General features: G+C 32.5%; 2 protein-coding genes across 7 annotated transcripts in view; one reads left to right on the forward strand and one right to left on the reverse strand.

The window, feature by feature from the left end:
• Window positions 1-3471: 3471 nt before the first annotated feature.
• Window positions 3472-24289, reverse strand: part of LOC105422265 (uncharacterized) — a 50193-nt gene continuing 29375 nt past the window's right edge. The window contains exons 1-4 of one of the 4 annotated variants that reach the window (XM_011631573.2): window positions 8266-8773; window positions 4835-5428; window positions 4593-4618; window positions 3472-4448 (exon numbers count right to left, since the gene is read on the reverse strand). In XM_011631573.2, coding sequence (XP_011629875.2) covers window positions 4389-4448; window positions 4593-4618; window positions 4835-5428; window positions 8266-8287 — 702 coding nt within the window. In that variant the 5' untranslated portion in view covers window positions 8288-8773 and the 3' untranslated portion in view covers window positions 3472-4388. Of the gene's footprint in view, window positions 4449-4541; window positions 4619-4834; window positions 5429-8265; window positions 8774-24289 lie in introns of those variants that run through there. The other 3 variants (XM_011631574.2, XM_011631572.2, XM_089076496.1) reach the window with 3 other exon arrangements.
• LOC105424820 (uncharacterized) lies at window positions 18358-20883 on the forward strand. Of its 3 annotated transcripts, none has more exons than XM_089076669.1 (4): window positions 18358-18447; window positions 19156-19254; window positions 20123-20446; window positions 20703-20877. In XM_089076669.1, the coding sequence occupies exons 3-4, from the start codon at window positions 20161-20163 to the stop codon at window positions 20810-20812; spliced, it is 396 nt and encodes a 131-aa protein (XP_088932795.1). In that variant the 5' UTR covers window positions 18358-18447; window positions 19156-19254; window positions 20123-20160; the 3' UTR covers window positions 20813-20877. The 3 variants fall into 3 exon arrangements, with proteins under 3 accessions (XP_088932795.1, XP_088932796.1, XP_011633578.2); XM_089076670.1 differs by having other exon boundaries at window positions 19186-19254; XM_011635276.3 differs by lacking the exons at window positions 18358-18447; window positions 19156-19254 and having other exon boundaries at window positions 20127-20446; window positions 20703-20883.

The raw sequence follows: 24289 nt of genomic DNA on the forward strand, positions 1-24289 counted from the left end.
TATAGATACCGGCAATCGCGAGGGAAACCATTAAGGGCTGTTTCTGAGGCTTATCGTAGTCATGCAGCGAGAACGCCAAAGCAAGGAGGGCTCGACCCATTCAATTGTCGCGATAACGTCGGGATTCGAGTCAAGACGCATCAGATTTCGGCCGGAAACGACCACGTCGAAGAGCTTCCTCCCCCGTTTAACCATATCCACGAACACTCGTGTTTCCGACCTTGCACCCTTTTGGTTCGTCCTCCATAGGAGATTACGGCCTTGAGATGTAATATAGATATTTGGTCAATGCCACTTCCTCAATTATTCCGGTCAATCAAGAATTGCTGATCCGTGATTTAATTGGTTAGATATAATATCTAATCGTTTATCCCATATTAAATCTTAATAAAATAAACTTCGTACTAAAATTTTAATAATAAATTAAATAAATTTTATAATAAATTCCTCTACCATTAATTCTAATAAGGAATTATTATAATATGATAAATAAAAATAGTTTATGTAAATAGTGATATCATTTTTTATATGTATTATTTTTGTATTTGATTATTTTCTTCATATAAGAATTTATTATAAAAGACTAGCCTTGTAATACTAAAAGCATGAATGACAAGTAAGAATGGACGGATTAAACATCCGTTGAAACGCTTGGGCGTGTAATTAAAAGCAAGAGAAAAACGGTAATTTGGCTTTCAAGAGACGGAAGAACGGCGCATTTCCGACAAGAGAGAGCCGTGCCATCGATTTCCGCTTTGGCCCAATAATCCCACCTCCATTCACGCCGACTTCCGCTCAGAAAGCACGAAGCGTTCCCTTCCGCCCAACGTAGTTCGTCATGTGTACATGACAATAGAATCGCGAGGGTTCATGCATAAATGCGACGTAACAATAAACAGAAGCGGTAGCGGCTAAAGGCACGGGGGATGAAGCGCGAGAGGGAAGTGACCCTTCAAAAGCCGTCATAGCCGGAGGATCAGAAACCAATATGAGATTCGGGCCGTATATGAATGATGTATCGCGCTTCCACACCGCGCTACTATTTCTGTCGTGTCGTTGCGCGAGAACGCGAATAAGAAATCGCAAAAATGCTTCATTCGAAGCGTACAAATGCGTTATACATCGATATGCATTCTCGAACTTGCTGAATATACGATCTGATTACCATAGAAATGAAGAATTTATTATAAATTATATTTCAATTACTGCGCACGCAACAAGGCGTTTCGCACGATTCACGATTTCAATAATTTAATATTGAGATGACAATAATTTAAAAAAGAGAAGATTTTTATAAGATATCTAAAATCTATCATTTACGATTCAATTAACCAATACATACATATTATACATGCAAGCGCAAGCGTATGTGTGAATTTTACCCTCTTACTAGTTCATATGAATCCAAGAGGGTAAAATCTTAAGGATGATACGCGGTAGATGGTTGCCGAAGGAAGCATAGTAATAGTTTATGAGACATACGAGCTGCTTCGCGCGCGCAATCACGGTAATGCTTATACAAGGATCTGCTTCTTTCGTCCTTTTATCTTTTATGTGGTCCCTTCATTTTCTTTCGGATCAAAGATATTTCGACTTGTCCCCAAAAAAGAAATGTGCATTATTTTTTCATATCGTGCTTTTCGTTAAGATTTTTGCGAGACAACTCTAGCTATTAAAGAAAACATAGATAAACACAGTACTCGAATGAAATATATTTATTTATTACATATGCTCTAATTTTTTTAATTAAACGCGACAATTTTTAATCTAAGTTTATAAATAAAAATTTAATTTTAAATTGAGCATTTATAAACAAAAGTAGAGATACCGTACATACATACATATTTCTTAATATTCAATAAAGATAAGAAAGTATAGAATATATAGGTTTTAATATTGATAAAATTGATAATATTGATAATATTAATTGATAATATTAATAAAAAATATTTTATCAATAAATATAGACTATGTCAGATATCAATTGAAACAAGTTTTAACAAGTAAAAATGCCTCAATGAATACACTCTTAAAAAGTCTTTTAATCAAATTAAAAACTTAAGGCGCGTTGGTTGCTATCTTAATTATTTCTAATCGATACCAATCGAGATCAAACGAAGCGTTATACATTTCTGGATGGAGATCTTCCTTGCTTTATCGAGGTCGCTACGAGAGTGATGAGGAACCTCGTTTACAGAGTAAGTACGGCCCCTCTGCCGGATTAGATACTCGTAAACTCTTACAGGTGACAGGAAAAGGAGGGACGCGGGGCAAGGAATAGGAAGGGGTGGCACTCAGGTCCATGAAGATGCGAAGAAAAGGAGCCGGAGGGGTTGATGGCACGCGGGGACCGAGGTTGGCTCGAGTGGCGAAACGGCTGAAAGTTCCTTTCATGTAAAGTAATTAACTACCGGCAACTGTTGACAAACACCTTACCCTTGTTCGCGGGCCTCCTAGCCTCGAGTGTCCTGGCGTCGTTTTCCTAGCACAAATCCACCGCCATACCTTTTACCCTTTCAAGAGAGAAAATTTTTGTATTTTTCAACCCTCCGACCTTTCGTTTTCCTCGCTGCTTTGGTCGCTAACTGGTCCGGCTTTATAGCCCGCGTTCCTTTTCGTTCTTGAGGCTTCTCTTCCTGCATTAAGCTTCTATCATCTTTGATCCTCTTCGGCCTTTGCACAAACCACTGGCCGAGGAAAATCGACCTAGCCCTTTTGTTTTATGAGGCTCTTTTATTATCATATATTTTCAACAAGGAACCCTTACCTCAAAGCGTTATAAAAATTGTATGCACGTGTAATTTTTCATCTTAACGTACACAGAGATTAGTGTGGAGTCCCTTGCATATTTAAATACTGGCCAGGAGAAGAACCACAATTTGAATTGCAAATGTTCAAATTAATAAAAGTTTTAGCAAAACATATGTCCAACACTTTTGTACAAAAACAACTCTCTCTCTCTCTCTCTCTCTCTCTCTCTCTACATATCTTATTTTTTAAATGGCAAAAATATACCGAGATATCTGAGTATCTCAAAAACGCCTATTATTTAAAACTTAGCTATAAGTCTACTTATGATCTTAGTAGCTTTACCCATTTTCACCCTGAGAATTTAGCTTTCAGCTACAAACTTTCACATCTCCAGGATATTCAGACTTTTCTGATCACCTATTCTCAAGAGATATAAGTCTGTATTTTTAATCAGTATACGATGAGCGCTTCCATTTACCCATCCCTTTCTTAACTTTATTGTTCAGTTACCTTGCCTTCTATCACGATGTTGTCTACTCCTTCCTGGTCTTCTACTACTTCGTCATCGGCGTCCCATCGGGCCAATAAGCGTCAAAGTTTCTACGTTAAGTGGATAACAGGCTTGACAAATAATTATGAACTTCGTAACGTCGCTAATGTTATTTCAATTAGTTGGAGATTTATAAATTATATAAATAAATTAATAAATTAATAAACATATTCAATAAGAATACGACATATTTAATAATATAATACAAATCACAATAAACACATAAAAATACTTGATATTATTAATTCAACTTGATATTTGATATTATAAAACTCGAAAACAACCATTACTTAGTAGGTATCGTTATTCTAGACGTACTATTCATACTCATATTTTAATATAGAAATTGTGCATAATTATTAGTGTCATACTATAGTGTCTAATCATTTAAATTAAACATGAAATGATCACAATATATATTCATGACAAAACATTTGAATTGAATTATTATGTATTCACATATTCTATTCTATCTATAATAAATTGCATTGTATTTCGCATTATAAAAAAAAGAGTAAATATTTTTACATTATTTTGTATTCTAATGTAACATTTATGATAACTTTTGCTACGTGCTTTCTCTAATACCAATATAGAGATATTTGTAACCAATTATGCGATGCATAAATATTTACAAAAACACACACTGTCATATTTTCTCGATATGTAGACAAGAAAGGTTGTTACATAAATTAATGAAATCATCTACATGTAATTGAACTTCAGTCATTAAATTATCTTAAAAAGAAGAATTTTAAATATCTCTATAAACATATATCTACTAACATAGAAACATAGAAACTATTAATCAATGACATAATAAATATATCTTTTTGCTTAATTTCATGATGAATTTAAGATTAATAAAAAAATAAAAAAAAGAGACAAAAAATTTCTTCGAGATGACTAATACGATATCTATCCCGTATATGTCATGTCACTATGTCATGTTAATACAGTTTAACCATTTCGTTAATTAATAATCTCTCATAAATACAAATTTATCAGTGAACATTTTTGAAATAACTGTTATTTCCACTAATGAATTATCTTCGCCACCAACTCCTCTCCATGACGAAACGAACCATCAAGGACAAAGCCATGAGAAAGATGATGACCGCCGCTGCCACAAGGATAGCGCCGTATCCTGTGAAGAATTATTTATCTTAGACTTTTTGTATTTCATAATTATTTTTAGCATAATAATAGATATTATAAGAATTTGTTGACTGATCTTAACTATGTTTGTTATTCATGATGTAATGAAATGTTGCCACAATCACTTGTTTACCAAGTCAATCGATGTTTCTTCATTAGCTGTCAGAATTAAAAAGAATAAATAAAGAAATAAAATGAAATAAAATACCAATAATTGAATGCGATAACAAAATGCCTCTATGCTTCGTAACGATTTTTACATAATTCTATAGAAATGCGATAGAAAGATTCAAATGTAACTAGTAATATTTTTACAATTTCTACGATAAAAAATGCAGAACACAAAAATCACAAATTTCAATCATTGATGCTCACTTCGTGATTTTCTATCGTCGACTTTCTCCGCGATTTCATTGTCCACCGTTTCTCTTGTCAAAGAATTCATATGACTACCAAACTTGAAGAATCGGTGAGGCATTAAAGGCATCTGATACGACAAGTATTGATTGTTAATCCCTTCGGGATGAAAACCCGTGGCCGGTGTTAAGTAGGCTTGGAAAGGTGTCAATGGTATTTCCATCCTACAAGTCGTATCGTCGGTGGAATACGGATTGCCGAATGAAAAAAGTCCGTACGGCCAACCGTGATCTGATGACGCAAATGTGCTGTAAGGTGGCGGAATTACGGTGTAAGGCGGTGGATCGTCATTAGTCTCATTGCCGTTTGCAATAATTGAAGAGGAGATTATCACAGACGTCGGACCGCTTGAAGTCTCGTCGATATGTGCGTTACTATTTAATTCCACGGATTTGTCCTGAGGCGACTGTCTTAATGATGAAACGCTACTTTGAAGGTGCGACTCGTTCACGGACAATAGTCCATTTGATTGTAATCTCACACATGTGTTTGGCATGTCATGGTGTATGTCAGCAGGTAACAGCTGCTCGATCTCCGGGCTTGCCGAGAAATCTGTAACCGAAGTCAAAATGTACATTTCTCTGATACTTTCCTTCTTCGATTATCCTTGACCGATATAGATTCTTATTAAAACAAAACTAAATATATTCAAACTACGTTTTTGTAAAATATATTGCAATGATAAAAACACTGAAAGTTTATTTTAAATTCTTAATTATTATTTATTATTATGTAAAAATCAGATAAATATAGTTGAGTTAATTTACAAGGCTTTTTGAATTAACTAAAAAATTTCAAATTAATTAATTATAATATTATTCTAATCTATATTATTTATATCAAATTAATAGCTTCTATATTGCTTATAAATAAAATGTAACAAAATATTTATGTCTTTTGGCTCAATTAATGATATTATCAATTTTATTTATATTTTAATTAATTCTTTCATGTTTATAAATAATAATTTAATAAATTACTGTTATGTTAGATCAAAAATTTATTATGTATTTGTTTTATTGACAAAAAGTTAACGTTATGATTAAATATCCTATAAAATATTGTAGAGAAATCCAATCTTAAAATCTTGTTTGTGTATGCAAGCAAAAACATGTAAATGATTATGTCAATAAAAGTTAATAATTAAAAAGTTAAATATTAAAAAGTTAAAAAGTTAATAATTAAAGTTAATAATTAAATTACAATTTTCAAGGTTTACTTTTACCATTCGTCTAAAAATCTTGATTGATTCATACTAATCAGCTAACGCGAATGTTACAGGATACAAAATATCTGATAGTATATTTTCTTAGATTGGAGAACCGTTTTAAAACTTTTTATATATTATCGACGCTATCCGTTGTAAATCTCACGTGACAAAATATAAAGCATAGGTTGTTTAAAGATAACCATGTGCACGCTACATGTAAATTTCAAGATTAACTTTAATTTACGATATACACGATTAGCATAATAATGCATCAACTTTGAATTTTGAATTGTGAAATTCAAAAATATTTCATATCATTAATGCACGTTTCACATGATAAATTTTAAACATGTTTTCCACGAAATTATACAAACAATATGTCGACAATTATAAGTTTTACGTTTCCATTTTTTTTTGTTTCCAATTTTTCTTGTTAGTCGACGCACGATTTCCTTATTTCAGACGGATATAGCTAACTTGTAAATTTATTACGTAAATACAGTATTCAATATGAGTATAATTGTGTATATCCGCTGTATGGGTACATACATTGCATACACAATTAGCAAACCTTGAGATTACTTTCATCCATGAAGGACAATTAACCAATTTGACATATGCAAGGGTCATATCGTCGACTTTTTTAAAATCCAAATTCAAACATTGCATCTGAAGACTGAAAAAATGTGTAAACGTCCTTAAATATGTAAGTTTAAGAAAATTGATATATTACATTTTTTTGTTATTATATCAATCAAAGCAAGACACAAGAAAAAGCTTTTTGACAGTTATCTTACAAAGTTTATGAGCGTTACACGTGCTTGTCATTGTAATGCTAATAAGATGACTCGTTTAAAGAAAAATTTAAAGCAATTTTTTATAATGGCTAATAAATACGCATGAACGTATTCTCAAGTCATGCTTATCAGACATTTAAATAGTAGTAGTGTTGACTGACTGATTATCCATTTATGCATATAACATTTATTCCATCGCTAAGTCCTTGAGAACTCACAGTCGATTATCATCACACTGTTAAAGCGCAATAGCTGAAGAAACACTTTCTATCATCGTATATTTGTAAGTGGAAACGTGAATCGAATTTCCGCGTCTTTCGTTACGTTATGCACATGCATTTATTTTAAAGAAGAGTTTCACCTGAGGCATTGGACACTTTCCACTCCGTATAGCCTAATCTATTTATAGTTAAATAATGTTGCTATTTTTTATAAGTAAATCTCTTTATATTTGTGTATGTAATGTTTATATAAGATCATCTTTACACGTCTATTCTCTAATGAAAAATTATATAACAGTTTTTACAAAAGAGATAATTTACAAATAATTTTAAAAAAATTTAAAGAGAAGAGAAATTTAAAATAGTTAAAAATAATTTTAATAAAATATTCACACATTTGAAAATTAAAAAAAATTGTTTTTTATCAGAAATTATTTTTTAAAAATAAGAAATTGCAATTAATATGTAAATATAATATATAACACTCACTATTTCACTCATTTTATTTAACGACATTCATGAGTGACTTAAACTTTAAAGAAAAAACTTCATAGTAAAAACGTTCAATGATTTTATAAATAAGATCTGTTAAAAATGCAATCAATAACTTGATCGGTAATAAATTCCATTCGGACGCATTTTATAAATCCTAAAAACTGACGAATAATAATACTTTGTTTTTTCTATGCTCTTTCTTCTTTTCAAATTCCGTATCACAATTACACACATATTGAATATTGTATTTATGTAATAAATTTACAAGTTAGCCAAACTCGTCTCGAATAAGGAAATCGTACGTCGACTAACAAGAAAAAGTGGAAACAAAACTGATTACTGTCTATGACTTAGTTACGAGACTTCGAGACCCACTATATTGTGCATTTCACTCTTGTGCAATCATTGGCAAATTATTTGATTATCCTATATGTTACGAGAAAATCGTATCGCGTAATATCCTAGATATAATACTTGTTACTAAATTCAGCAAAAATCAATAAGAAACGGAAATTACGGCAACAAACGGGAACAAAATTTACGCGACGCGACAAATCGCGGAACCGGCGGGAACTCATCTCGGGGCAAGTGGCGCCAGTATCAAACTCTTTCAACGGAACGAAAATTCGTAAAAATTCCACGACGAATTTATCGTAACGCGCATACCTTTTCCAGCGTTTCTCGACATTTTTCCATGCTATGTAACGTCTCGAACAACGACTGAGCGATAAGAATGTCGCGCGTGTCTGTGATACTCGTGATTCGATTGGCGATCACGATGATCCACTTGACGCGTAGATATCGCAAGTACGCGTGCAGGTATCCACTCATGCACGTTCGCACGCAGGCATGCACGCACGCGTAGCCATGATTGCGGAGCGGTGATAAGAGATGCGTCGCGAGGATAACGCTTAAACACAACTGAACGGACGGCGCGCACGGCTCGGCAAAACTACGATCACTAACGCGGCCAATCGGCGAGCGATACTCGCTGAACAAGATGAGGGGGTGGACACGTGACCAGTCGTAGCGATCCCGCAAGATCGTGGAAAATTCTCAATGACCGTAATCATCCAAAGTTATCAGGTACACTGGTTTCTGTGTGAAAAGATTGCGAGATCTGATCACACGAGAAAAAACGCACGTTGTTAAAATAGAAAAATTCTGCTTTTCAAACAGCTCGGACAAGTTATTATAATTAAGCACAAGTTCAAAACTGGATAAAACAGATTCAATCGCGTGTTATCAATTCCACATGGAAAATTCATGTAAATTGCAATTGACTTGGCTTTCATGAATGTTGTTATTATTGTTTTTTTATAATAAATATTTTAGCTTGTTCAGCGAATATACGAAATCCGACTCACAACCATGAAACTTTATATATTGTGAAATGAGATGAGGCAATTATTAATGAATTGTAAACAACGTTGAATATGATCTCTGCTGAATTAGCATAATCATATAAGAAACGGGTTAAGGTCGAGTTTAACGGATGGCCTCGAAATGAGAGCTCCAATTATCCTAGAATAGACTTATATATGCTCAAATGAACGATGTTGTGAACTGTGTATCGTTATAGAGTCTTTCGTGCAGAAAATTATATATATCGATCAAGTTATTGAAGTACAATCGTACTTTGAAAGCAATTGTACTTTGTACGTATCGCGCATATACATTAAAAAGAGAATAAAAAATGAATCGTTTGCAAAATTTTGTTCTTATAAATATTAATGATATGTATATTATTATTTATTACGGCTTATAATAAATCATGGCAATACACGATTGCAAAAAGTTTAAAAGACCTATTATTAAGTAATTAGATTGAAAAAAATTACTGATAATTAGAAATGACGTAAATAATTCAATAATCATTATCAATGAAAGTATGATAAAAACATTTTCATATTTTTCTAAAAACGAACTATTTCTTAGAACAATGTTAAAATAATTTTTTTAAAAGTTTTTTAAAAGTTATTTCTAATATAATAACGCGCGTCTGTATTAAAAGCATCATTTGCATAATGTATTCGCGTATTTTTATTATACATTCTTTAGAGAAATATTCCATCAAATTTATATGATATAAAAATTTATATAATAAAACGCGCGAGATGCGACTTCATATCGCGTATTAATATCGTATCTTTCGCACGTGACTAGTTATAATTACAAAGGACGACATATTTACGATTAACTTTGGCGAAACCGGAACAACAGTCCGGTAATTTTAATTTTCGGTATGGCACTTGTAAAACTCGATCTCGCGGTGACGTGAGAGCGGTGGTATTCATAAAAACTTATTTCGCGAATCCTGCTTTTCATGCGACTCACACAGTGCGGATGACGTACACTTCACACGGATACGCGTTATATTCGCGATTACGTGTCTCGCATGTCTTCCACCGACGAGACGATCCCTCCGGAACGACGCTCGTTCCCTGGCCGGTCCTTTTACGGTCGTCAGAATAACTCCGTCGTGATTTCTCGCGAATTCGGAAAGACTCAGCCGAGCGACGACGATTTCCTCAAGTCAGGTGTCATTCTCGTATGTTTTATTTCCGGAGACGACCGACAATCGTAAACCGACTACGGAATGAGACGTCACACTTTTTCGCAACACGATTATGCGAGCCGCAACAGTAAATGCCCGGCTCGATTCTTCACGGATAATTGAACGTGACATTATTATTAATTAAATTAAATTAACTAATTGGAAAAACACGATTCATTATATTTTTGGTAAATATAATATAACATAGCAGCTTTATAAATAATTCCGTCGAAAATAAAACACAATGTTATAATAAAGAAATTTTAATTTAATAACAGCTATAATAACATTTTTCTTTTTAAGTGAGAAAGCTCGAAAGTTAATACTAAAGTAATACCATCGAAAAACCTAGAACCTAGCTTTTTATTAAATACAGGTCTATATCGCCAACATAATTCATATGAAATATCATTAAAGTTATAATTATAAAAGGAGCCTTTAATCTCCTAGGGGGTGTCTTTTAAGACGATCTCTCTCGCCTTTACTACAACTGCGTAAATGATATGGCGTAACGGGGAAAGAGGAAAACGCATTTTCCACGAATGTTGGTCATAAAGGTGGGTTACTACCGGAATGCGCGAACTACGACTGCTTCGCCTGCGTGAAACTGCTCTCACAGCACATTCGTGTCTTCTTTTCTTTTCCTACGCGCCGTATGTATAACTACTCATGTATCCGCTGTGTATTCTGTAAGCGTGCAGAAGATGCCTGTTAAAGTCGTGAATGCACGCCATGCCCGCATGCTCGCACGATGGATGCTATATTTGGGAAACAACTAGCGGAAGAGATGACGTTGCATCTGAAGGAACGAGTTATGAGCTAAGATTAAAAATATACATATATTATCATAAATTGCTTTTTTAATTTAAATATATATATATATATAAATAGCTTATTTCCATTAATTCTGAATTTTTTTATCATAAGTTTGAAACAAATTCATTAAAAATCAAAAAGTAATATTTTGTTATTTAATGACCACGTCCAATACACTGGATAAAATAATAAAACAAATAGTTTTTTGAAAAACGTTGCAGCTTATAAGCAGATTGCAATTGCAGCTTTGTATTAGACTCCCTTATCGATTTCCATTCTTTGGCTAACAACTTTGCTGGTACAAGCGAATGCTAACGACTGTCACAAAACAAACGAACGAACGACTGTTTAACCACAAAGGGCGAGAACGGAAGCTTGCGCTCTCACACTTTGTAGCAATTTTGCGAAGTTGCGGGCCAAGTACACAAGTTCGATGTTCCGGGCTGTACGAGTAGATTAGATTTGGCTTAAGAGTGGATGAACTGTCCTGCGATAAAAGCGGGTAATTCCGCGACGCTCGCTAACTTCGACACGACTTGGATGCCCAGAAAATAATCAGCCATGGGAGTTGAGTCGATGGACCACCACGTAGACAAACCCCCTTGTTCCAGAGAGCCGTTACCTACGGCAGCCCAACGAGAAGAGATGGTCTTTGTGCACTGTAGAAATCGTAAGATTGGTATCGTCGCTCGGCTGCCACTCGGTATTGCGCTTCACAGCGGCATCACCCTCGTAGTGGTCGTCGCCTTTTATTTCAAGGGAAATTAACGACGACCGCCGAGTAATTGTCGGGCGTTAAGCTTCCGCGGAACGTAATTACGCGAGGACAAAGTGGTGCGCGAAGTAAATACGAAAACGCGGCCGCGGGACGAATTTGTCGCGGCGCTTTCGAGGCGACGAAACTTCTTCGGAACTCCATTGTCGGTCGTTGCGCGTCGTTTGTGTGAGTCTAAAGTTTTCTAATTGACAAAAGAGTGTCTTCACAACAAGTCCGACCGAACAATTAATAAAATTTAAACGATAGACATATCAACGTAGCAACTGATAATGTTGATTTCTAAATATATACGCAGGTATATAAAAAAGGTATATAAAAAATTGTTTTTTAGTCATAAATTTCACAGTATTATATTTTTATCAGATTATTTGTAAATGTTTTTTGAAGATTTTTAAATTCTTTTTTAAATATAAGGAAATGAAGAAATAAATTTAAAACCTATCTAGTTATATGATTTCAGATATAACAATATTATATTTCTTTTGTCAAAAATATAATAAAATTATTGCTGTTATCTTGTAATAAAAGAGTAAAAAATATTTATTTATTACTAATTTATACTATTCTATTTTATTCTTTCCAAACAATTTTATCTAATTTTTCGATCTGTAGAATACGTACTAAAAAAAACTACTGTACTGTACTAAAAAAAGTTACGCTTATATAAAAAAATTATTTAATATTTAAATATATGTTTATTCTTTTTAATATTTTGATGATTCATAAAATAAATAACATAAGACGTGAAGAGTACTAGTGGCAATTATAATAAAGTAATAAAGAAGAATTCTTTCAATTTATCTTCCAAAGTCGTGTATACAAAGTTATTCGCTGATTATCTCAGAAATTCGCGGATATCAGAGGATCGATTGCGGCGATTATTTCGCGGGTACGTGCTCGTTGCTCCGCTGGTAACTTCTGACGTGAATTAAGCGTCGTGGTGTCGTAATTACTGCGAGAACAAAGCGCGAGGCACGCGCGGTGTGCGCGTCGAAGTAAACACGAAGATATAATGGCACGAATTTGTCGCGGGCCGGCACAGGCGCACCGCTGCATTCGTTATCGGTGGCCATTGCGACTACAGGTGGGACCTGCCGCTGCAATTTAAAAGTCCATTTGTTCCTGGATAACGTCAGGAAACGCCGACGCCACCGGCACGCGCATTTTATCCGAAAAATATTGGGACTGAAAATAGTATACGAGGCCGACATGTAGAAAGAAACGCGACATGAGTACACAGCGCACGCGAGAAGGTCGTAAAAAGAGAAGGAAGTTAAATACGCAAGAATAAAGAAACATCGTTTGACAGCTTTATCGTCTCAATAATATAATTTCCGATATATCAGCCATTAGACTTATAACAAATAATAATAAAAAAAAACAAATGTTTTTTTATCATCTATCTTTATTAGTTTTAATATAAGAATGTAATTATACTAATTGTCAATTTTTGAAAACAAAAACATCATAATTAATCGTGTGAAATTTTAATCAGATTACTGGAATTATAGTACTAATTATAGTTAATTACAATTTATATAAAAGATATATATAACAATATTATATTTCTTTTGTCAAACGTGTGTATCTGAAATAGCTTCTTTGTTAATATTTTATTCATATTTTATCACATTTTAGACAATAAGTAGACATATTCATCACATATAAAATATTTATTCTTTTTTATTGTTTCAAGGAACAAGGATAGCAAATATTAAATTAAATACATGTATAAAGTTTTACAATTCCATAAATTAACCTTAGCAAAATCCATCGCAATTCTGAAAAATTCAAATGGATATATATATATATATATAAACTGTTCATAAATTTTTAATTACTATTTTTGCATAAAACAACAATTTTTATATAATATATATAATTTTTTTAGATTAAAATAGTCTCGACATTAATGATAAAATTTTTCTGAGGAAGAGAGAAGGAAGAAGAGAAAGTTTTGTTTTTAATAACCGTTCATTAACATAAGTTAACCTATTGGCATTCATTAGCAGATTTCGCGACCATTGCATCAGTCTTTTTATCATTCTGTAAAACCTCTAAAGAAATACGTGTCGTGAAAAGATACTCACGCGTGCGCGTGCGGTATTTGTGAGACCTTGATGAGACACACATAAGAAACTGCATATGTTTTATTTGCACATGAAGTGACAGCAAGTGTTGTGCGTAACACCTTTCACCAGTTGCAGTGGTTATTTTTTGCACATGACGTTGAATTGAAAAAAAACAAATATATAAATCGATCTTAATATATGCAATTAATATATCATTTTAATTAAATCAATAATGCCATTTAATAACAGTAAAAATTTAGCTTCTTTCGATTAGCTAAATTATCATTTAGCTTCTAATCAATTCTGTAGAACCTCATATTCACGCCAGCTTAAATTAAACTCTCATGAAAAGAATATTTAAAATATATTACAATTAAAACAAATAACTGTATATCCGGTATATGCAAAACTTATAATTGTAAATATAAATATGAATCTATATGAAAATATGAATCTATCGCATTTTATAATTTCAAAGCAATGAAAGAATTTTCAAATTAAACAAAGTTAATTATTAATATTAAATGCATTTCTGTTAAATGATTTGGCTATGTCATTTATTCAAGCTTATTTTCGATTCCAATCTTAATGGTATTTGAGTTTTTTTATGAATCAGCCAACTCAATGGCGTAATAGCGAATAGAAATCGCCGAGTTGGAAGACTTGACGGCTTTCCGCTTGCAAACATCGTGTGAGGCAGTAAATGCGGAAGAGCTTAGTGGAATTTGCGCATCTGTGAACATCCTGATTTGCATGTGCTTCATAGTACACGAATGGGAAGACGTGTTTTGGAATTATAATTTAAATAACAAATCACGAAAGTTAAATAAATAACTACGATTGGTAAAATGTAATCTCATTATTATCGTGACAAAAAATACTCGAAACAGTATTATAAATTTGTAAATATAATTTATTGAAACCATCCTGACATCTTAATTATTCTTGAAATATTTTAAGACGCGTGAACTATTTTATTGACAGATATATGGAAATTAAACAACAAAAATAATTAATCGATATGAACTGCTTTCAAACTGGAATTTTCCACAGGAATTTTATATATAACAAATCACGCTTACAATGAAACCGTAATTATCCATTTAATGACGTGACGTAAATAGCAGAGATAAATATCTAGACAAAGATGACTAATATCATAAGACATAATATTACGGAAAGATACATCTATATTTATGAAGCAAATTAGTGCACCAATTTAATTAATATTGATTTTCTAATTAATTTTTTAAAACAAATTTTAACCAGAATGTAATTTCATAAATAGTATTTATACTTGGAGTTGAAAAATATTTCTTTAAAAAAAAAAATATACATATAAAATATATTTCTTTGAAAAATAAATACATTATCTATTAATTTATAAATTTACACAAAATCATTGTGGATATGAAAAGTAACTACATAAGAGAAAAATCATCGACAAAAATGAATATACATTACGCGTTAATTAATGTGCGTCACTGTATGCTTAACCTTTAAATTGAATTTTAATTATACTTCTCTATGACTCACTTTTAATCTACTTGAAGCACTTTATTCTACTTGAAGCTGATTATATCAATAGTAATAATCGTGTTATCATGAATTATCATCCGTTCTAACTTCTTTCTACTTTTGAGAAAAATTAGTATATTCATTGATTATACGTTCAATATTACATTCATACATAACGGTACAACTGTAGCGAATTACCCGCGGATGTCACATTGCCATTTTGCTTCCTTGCTGACAGAAACCACCGTCACACCCGGAAATTATGTGGCGTGAATTCAGTGCCTTAGCGTTCGACAGCCTGTCTGAGTACATTTTCCGGCGCTACACGTTAGTCGCCGAAGTCTCTGAAAGCACGACCTCCCTGACGTTTTAAGATCGTATATTACCGTGTTAGTGGAGTTACACGTGACATTTTCCATATCACGTAAATCATTACCATCAATGCATTCCATCATTTTACATTAACTCTAACACACACACACACACACACACACACACACACACACACACACACACACAAAATAATAAAATTAAGTAAAATCATATCATTATTTGAGATGTTATATAATTAGCATTATTTGAAAATGTATAATTGGTGCAAAGGAATTTTATATATAGTACGAACATAAGAATGTGACTGCAAAAAAGATAGAAAATATTTGAATATCTTTGACTTTCATAAGCAGTTAATAATATTAATGCGAAAGGAAAAATCATTAATATTATAATGTCTTATATCGAACGAATAATTTTCTGCACTTAATATTAATGAATTTACATTAATAAAATAGAATTTATTTATTTTATGTCATTTATATAATTTTTAATTTATCTCTAAATTAATTATTTCTTCATCAATATTCATTTATCTCAATATTAGTAATTATCTGTTACATATAAAATATCGTATAAAATATACAAATTTTTAAAAGTTATTTATGTCTGTAGTGCATTAACTGTTCTTTTACATAAATCTAATATCCCGACATGATTCTTATCTAGAATTTATATAATATTTCCCTTGCATTTTATATTTTGCAATCTAATATCTTAAGTATAAAATTTTTATATATATTTGCATTTCTGTCTTATCACATGTTTTCTAGAAAATGTCATTTTTATACTATATTATCTTTGTCTTTTGTGCAATTAAATATTTGAAAGAGATTTCTGTTCTAGATTTTGTTCTGATTATTGATTATACATATTATACGCATATTTATTCGATGAAAAAGACTCATAAATAGATAGTTAAAATTTTTGAGTCCATAAATCAACTAAGCAGTTCTTCGTATTCAATTACTACGGCTAATTTTATTCTGAGAATGTACAATATATATATATATATATATATATGTGTGCTGAATGTGATAAACTACAATGCAGGACTTTAACGTCAAAAGAATTGCAACTCAAATAATATTTCTTGCTTTTTCATATGTTTCATACTAAAATTACTTGTTTTTTCATACGTTTCTCAATAATTTTAATCAATATAATTAATTATATTTATCATTTATCTAATTATTAATTTATATTAATTTATCTATCAAAAGAGAAATTATATTATGTAACTGAATACTCATATTTCGATTTATCTATTATAGCAAAAATATTTTTTCTAAAATTTTCAAGTATTAATGCATATAAATTCATAAATATTAAGTATCAAGTATTAAGTATCTTTAAACATACTCTTGATTAAAGTATTTTTATTTAAAAATCTTCTTTCTGAATATAAATAGTTATCAATCGTAATGATAAATTTAATGTATAAATAAAAAATATTTAAAAAAAAATAAAATTCTTATACTTGGCATCAATTCGTCCGTCACCAGAAACAATTGGACGTATATATGCCTCCTTCGTACATACCGATGGAAGTTTGATTCGGTCGATGACACGATACCAACACGTAACTTTTTTTCGTCGTGCTTCTGAACATTGACGAGTGAACGACGAGTGTCACATTCGGCGCCAGGGTGACTTGCGGAATGGTGGTGCCGCAACGTCATTCGAAAGAAAGAAAAAGTGGAAAAGAGGTGCACGATAAAACGACTTAGGTGAACATCCAGAACGACGGACAGGAGACGAAATGCACCAGGCCTCGTGCACCGACAAGAAGTGGAGAGTGGGACAGAGGATACATTCGATGAAGGCGCTACTATGAAACGAATAACAATCCGAATTTCCGTGATTACACAAACGGCTCATGCATTTTTTTTACAGATACGCCCGGTTGGCGCCAAAACCATTGATTAAATCCTGGCGCCGACCCATTTTTCCCCTCTCGCAACCTGCTCTCTTTCCTTTACCCAGCCTTTTCTGATCCTCTCAGGCCACATGCACCCTGTACGCGCAAACTTTTTGGCAGCGGAATACATTCGCTTTATTGCCGCATCGATTGAGAATCACTGGGATCACTTGGCTCTCCGGACTAATCCATAAACACCGTTCTCTCGCGCAGCGTCGCAGCATCTATCGCGTACGAGAGCTTTGGAGCCGAAAGTCGACACTCGATAAAATACGAACACGACACACATCACTCGCGAGACTTTTTTTCCTCTGATATTGACATTGCGATGCTTCACGCGAGAGTATGACTAGATCAGATAGCGATTTGATGAAAATATATTTCCTCTACAGAAACGACAAGGCAAGTCACGCTACACAGAACAGAATGTAAGATTTGTTTTGCTTGGATAAAAGACTTTATCTTTATATTACTACGATAAACAAATAACTTTATTAATAATTGCAAATGCGTATTAATAAATATAAAAAATGCAATATACCAACAAAAAATTCTAAGAAAATTTTTTTTTCAAGGAAATGCATACACTATTATTTATTTCATGAATAAATAATTTCTTCATATTTTTCTTAAAATACTTTTAAAATGTTATTTACATCTTATCATTCTGCGTTTAAACTTCCCGCTTCTTTATCTTTTTTTTAAAGAGTGGGAGTTTCAATACCACAAATTGATAACGTTAATGTCGATCTCTCTTTTCCTCCTAGTCACGTTTAAGAGGCCGTATGTAGTAATCGTGATCAAAGATGATCTAATAAAATTGTGTTTTTTTTTTTTTTATAAACAATTCAGAGTGAGTATTTCTCTATTTCAAAACTAGATTTTAAGAAACTGTGATACAATTTGCTTAATATCAATTTAAATTTAATTTCTTTTCATATTCTGATATTCATAATGTATCGGATTAAAAAAATTCAATATTTACAAATTTTATATCTAAGTTTTATTATAAATATAACATTTTTATGAATAATCATTTTTAGCGCGTGCACACACACACACACACACACACACACACACACACACACACACACACACACACACACACACACACACGCACGCACACACACACACGCACACACGCACGCACGCACACACGCACGCACGCACACACGCACGCACGCACACACACACACACATATATATATATATATATATATATATATATATGCTTAATCAAGCATTGAAATATTTACAGTAAATTACAAGTATTGTAATATGTTATAATAAATTGTATATGTTTAAAATTGATATTAGAATAATATTTACAAATCTTTTATAGACAATAAATACAAGCTTTGTTCAATAATATTTAATCCAAAAAAAAAGTAAAATTTTGCCTGATAATGATTTCTCGATACGTTATCTTTAAACCACGATATGTAATCACTTCGCTATGGCACCGAAACCAAGCACTTGACTTTTATTCAAACGTTAAATATCAGTTGAAAGATTATAATTGAACAGTTAAAACGTTTTTGTAATTACCTCAATTTTATAGATAATATATGATGCATATGTCTGGCTGCAGGCTGCAATTTGCATGTTAGAAAACATCATTGACGTCATTGTTATTACAAGGAAGTCAATAATATTCCAGGTAAAATCATAACATTTTTTTATTTATACAATTACTCATTCACTATTTATCACAGCATAGAACACATATGTCAGAACTGGACAATTATCTTGTATGATATATAAAAATAAATATTAAGATAAGAAAAAGATAAAAGCTGAAGTAAATAAATTAACCAAATAAAATAAGAGAAATAATTAAAAGATACATAAAGTCAACTAAATACATCAAATACCCCGTATTGAATGCTATTACTAAAGAAAATTCTAAGATAATTAATATTTTTGTTCTTAGTAATTATTTTTCATTAAATTTTAAAAAATTTTAATCTAACATATCTAAAAATTACTTATATTCTAACTTACAAACTTTTTTTATTAAAAATCTTTTATCTTGACAAAAGAAATTTATATGTAGATTATTGTACAGTGAATATATTACTCTTGATACATATATACAACTCTTGATACATATCTTAGAAAACAAAGAAAATTATCAATTAAAAGCATATATCTATATATGCCTATAATATAACTCAATATCGATAACTTTTATATCAGTTATTCAGTCACGTCAGATAAAGTACGGAAAATTCATTTTCATATTAGTGATATTATTTTTATATCACGCAGATCACATTTGACTCAACATAAGAATTGCTTCCGGCCAATGATAAACAGGAAGAGATAAAAATATTAGCTAGAAGAGAGTTGTCTGTCGCGAATCTATAGAGATAATAATATGACGTAAATTCAATAATATATCCTTGTATACAAGATGTAAAAATATCGAACTTATTAAAATATATCGCATATATATTGCGCATGAAGTAAATTTTTATTGCATTAAATGTATGACACACCTCATTCAATCTTCCTTTTTCTTTTAGATAATTATTACAGCGTCGAGTGCAATAATATAGTAATCATGCAAAATAGATCAGATCATATTCCTGCTATAAGCACTATCGCACCACCTTCGTACACGGAGGCAACAGGAATATCTGCATGGGGAAACAACTCGACATTCGACCAAAGATATCCACACATGAACTTTTCTCCATCACATCATTCAGCGCCGCATTCGTACACACCTTATTCGAATATACCTGTTCAAACTCCTTACCCGGACTATGAGTTGGAACAAAATCAACAAAATCAATTAAACGCACATTATGGCGGAACATTAATAGTCGAAGCTGCAGAAGATAAAAGTATGTTAAAATAAATATTGTAGATACTAGACATTATTAAAGATAATATATGTTTTAACAAAAAAGTTTACTAAAGTTAGAAGAAAATGCTACTATTTATAACAATTGTATTTAATGTACATAAAATATCATTACAGTCCATTAATACATTTTATAAATATTATTGCAATTAGAAATTTATAATTTATATAAAATTAATTTTGATTATTTTAATAAAATAATAATATTACAATAAAAATTTGTTCATTTGTTTCAGATTTGACCAAGTGTATCGTATTTTCGAGAATACTGTGGGTAGGATGTTCGTTAGTAACTATAATAGCTATTCTTGTATTAATAATTAGAGCTTCTTCATCGAGATATTAATTATTATTGCTATTATTCAAATTAATTTGTTTGTAATAATCATTATATAAATATGTATTCGAGATTAATATGTATTCGAAATTTGCTATATATATATATTATTTGCTATATATATATATATATATATATATATATATAGACACACACACACACACACACACACACACACACACACACACACACACACACACACACACACACATATAATTTATATATATATGTAGTAGTTTAAATATAAAATAAAAAATGGACAGTATCGTTGTCACAATATTGTATCGCTTTCATTCACGTTTTTCGTCCATAATCTCGAATGCTAATCTAAGATATGTTTGCGCTATAAGTCCTATGATAGTGGGAGCCTCACTTATGGACAAATGAAACTTGTCCACAAGTATTATATTGTTTGATTAAGCATATTGTGTACAAAGATGCTTTTACAAATTTATAGTTTTACATAAATTTTCATGTAATTTTTAATATTTCGAACTCGTAAATACAGAAATAATTAAAAAGCTTAATATTTAATAACCAATAAATTTACAATATATTAAAATGGCACATTTAAGGTACATTTACAAGCACAAAGTGCAAATTTATCATTATACTAATTAAAATAATAAATCAAAATATTAATAAATAAAATAAATATATCAGGAATATGTAAGGAATATGTAAGAACAAACTTTTAATTTTTTTGTTCTGTATTATCATCTTTATTTGTTTCGTCTTGCTGTTAGATTAATTATATACTTGACGAGATATAGTATAAAATGAGAAAGAGAGAGAGAGAGAGAGAGAGAGAGAGAGAGAGAGAGAGAGAGAAAGAAACTTTTTACAACAAAAAACTATAAACAACCCATAAAAAACTTAGCAGTTTTTAATAATATTTTATGCATGCTAATCATAAGTTACATGTCGCGGAAGCGGCATTTTTGTCACCAATCGCTGCAGTCGTTATGTAAGAAGTTGCTATAAAATGAGTCATTGGCACCCATGAACCAACGGAACGATAAGAATAGCCTTTCCACGCGTCACAGTTCCTTCATTTTCCTCAGTGTTTCACATAAAAGGACCCATAACGCCTATTCACGGCGATGTTACATCGTGTAAAATAACGTAGTGATGAGAAAGGGAAAGAAGAAAGGGGAACGCGAAGGTTGAGACGTTAACGGCCCTTTATAATACAAGATCGCGGTGTAACAAAACCCCATGTTGCACGGTAACCTCGTACGTGTCCCAACGCATTAAAGACATCAGTCAATGTGGGCGAAGCCCTCGCAGTATAAGTAACGACCATATTTCGCAGCTATAACGAAACGTCACATACATTGGGGGTGGGAGAACCGGGGCGCGAGAAAGGAAGGTGGAAAGGCCGGCGGGTGGGCCACTTTTATTATTGGCGCAATAAAATCCCGGTAACTGAGTAATAATTTAAAAGTTGAACGCCGTTCAACTCAAGCACTTTCGGCGCCGCGCCGCTTCGAGATGAGAGTCTGCGATCGACGGCGCGTCCAACGCGCTCGACGATATTCGCGCCAATAAGTGTAACCGGCAAAATTCGCGAATATATTGAGTTACACGATTCGTAACATTACTGGATTTATCTGTACGATCTGTAGTACATCAAATGTTTCACTAATTAAAATTATGTTGAACAAATATATATCATAGAGGAATTATTGCATCCTTTTATTTGATAGAAAAAAAAAAGAGCAAAAGAGAAGAAATTAAATCTAACGATAATTAATCGTAGAAATAATTATTTGTTACGTTGGATGATATTCCACAACAATTAGATAAAAACAAAAATAAGTTCTATAAACCGATGTATAATTTGTTGCGAGTTACGCTCTTCTGTTTCAATATAAGAAAAATTTATTACGCGTAAAATGTACAAGAGAAATTTATATAAATTTAACAACACGCAAACATTTTAAACAAATGTATGTATAAAATATTTAATTTTAATGACAACTGCATAAATTTGTAAGCAAAATTATTTAATAATTCATTTATGTAACGTATAAAATTTCTCATAAAAGCATGCCATTTAATACGGTAATGCGGAGTTAAATTTTACGAACTATTCATTTTTACGAAATTATGTGCGGCGTAATTAAGTTATATGATGACGCAAATTGCAGAATGAGGCTTGTCGAGAACTCATCGCGCTTTTCGCTCGTCGACGAGGAATTTACGAGGCAGCTTTTGTGCAATCCCGATGAAAATCGATCAGAAAAACTTGAATAAATGCGAAGGACGTATTGTCGAACGGGCGAAGAATACGAGAATTGTCGTTAGCTTCCTCGGTGACACGTCTGAGTTGTGGAGCAGGAAGATGGGGACTAGATATACGGTCGAACGTTGAGAGTGTAACAAGGTTTTCCGTTATCGAGTCTAAGATATCTCTAAAAAACGAGCGCCGATCACGATGCATCTTCGTGTTAGCACAGAAGTGGGCGGGAAAGGGGGGTGGGAATGGTTGGGAATGCGAGGAGAGCGCGGTTCCGCTCGCGCCTCGCGTGTAAAAATAGATCTTTCTATGGAGCCGCCGCGTTGCTGGAATTCGATATCGCTTGTATACGTTGCACTCCGCATCCCGTTGTGAACGTAAAACGAATTAAATATTTTCTCGCAACGGGCGGCCCGGAGAATTCCAATGTAACGACGGCGCCGCGTATATCCACGCGGATTTCGTTCGCGAATTAAAATTAATAGAACGCCTATCCGGACGGAATGATTGCATGCTCGCGTGTGCATTTACTCTGGGCTACCCATGTACGCGCATTACATAGCTCGAGATTATCGTTACGATCGATCGGGCCGATATCTGAGCGTATACATATAGAGGATTTCAAATGACTGTTGGAAAAGTAGGTTTTTCCCGACTCCACTCCGGACTTCCGAGCTTGTTGCGGCGAGATGTGGGCTCACGTGAGCTTAACGTTTTTGCCGTACCTTTTTCCGATAATTAATGTTCGTCTCTACGCGCCTGCAAAGCGAACGAAAGGGACAAACGTGAAAGAGAGAGGCAGATCAGATTAATGATTGTTTTACTCGCTCGTCATTATGTGAAAGGCGACGCTGGTTATCGCTGAGCGAGGTAGCGGAAGGGAGAACAGGACGGAGAAAGTATGGGAAAAGACGTGAAACGTGTCGGACGAGAAATCAAAGAGTGTCGTGCGTCATTCTAACCCTGAGGGAGAAAAAAGGGAAAAAGTCAGAACAGAAGTCGGACGGAGTGATGTTTTCGTTTAGCACGAATTATTTTTGCGAGAAAAATATGTAGTGCGTTAAAATGCCCTTGCAAGGATCTACGTGATCGAATTATGATGTACAGTATTTTTTATATATATAGTGTAGTTACTATATAAATTCCATTCTTCACTTATGTAATGTTTGTTAATATTACAATTAATAATTATTTTAGAATTAAACATTAAAATAAAATAAATAATTATCACATAATTTTAAAAT

The sequence above is a fragment of the Pogonomyrmex barbatus genome, unplaced genomic scaffold (genome assembly GCF_055798465.1).
Source record: "Pogonomyrmex barbatus isolate J1 unplaced genomic scaffold, ASM5579846v1 scaffold2, whole genome shotgun sequence".
Taxonomy (NCBI): Eukaryota; Metazoa; Arthropoda; class Insecta; order Hymenoptera; family Formicidae; genus Pogonomyrmex; species Pogonomyrmex barbatus.

Bases quoted from the DNA above. Each gene is read 5' to 3' on its own strand.
- LOC105424820 (XM_089076669.1), top strand. From the start codon at position 20,161: ATGCAAAATAGATCAGATCATATTCCTGCTATAAGCACTATCGCACCA. The intron at 20,447-20,702 runs GTATGTTAAAAT...CATTTGTTTCAG, and splicing joins CGAAGCTGCAGAAGATAAAA to ATTTGACCAAGTGTATCGTA.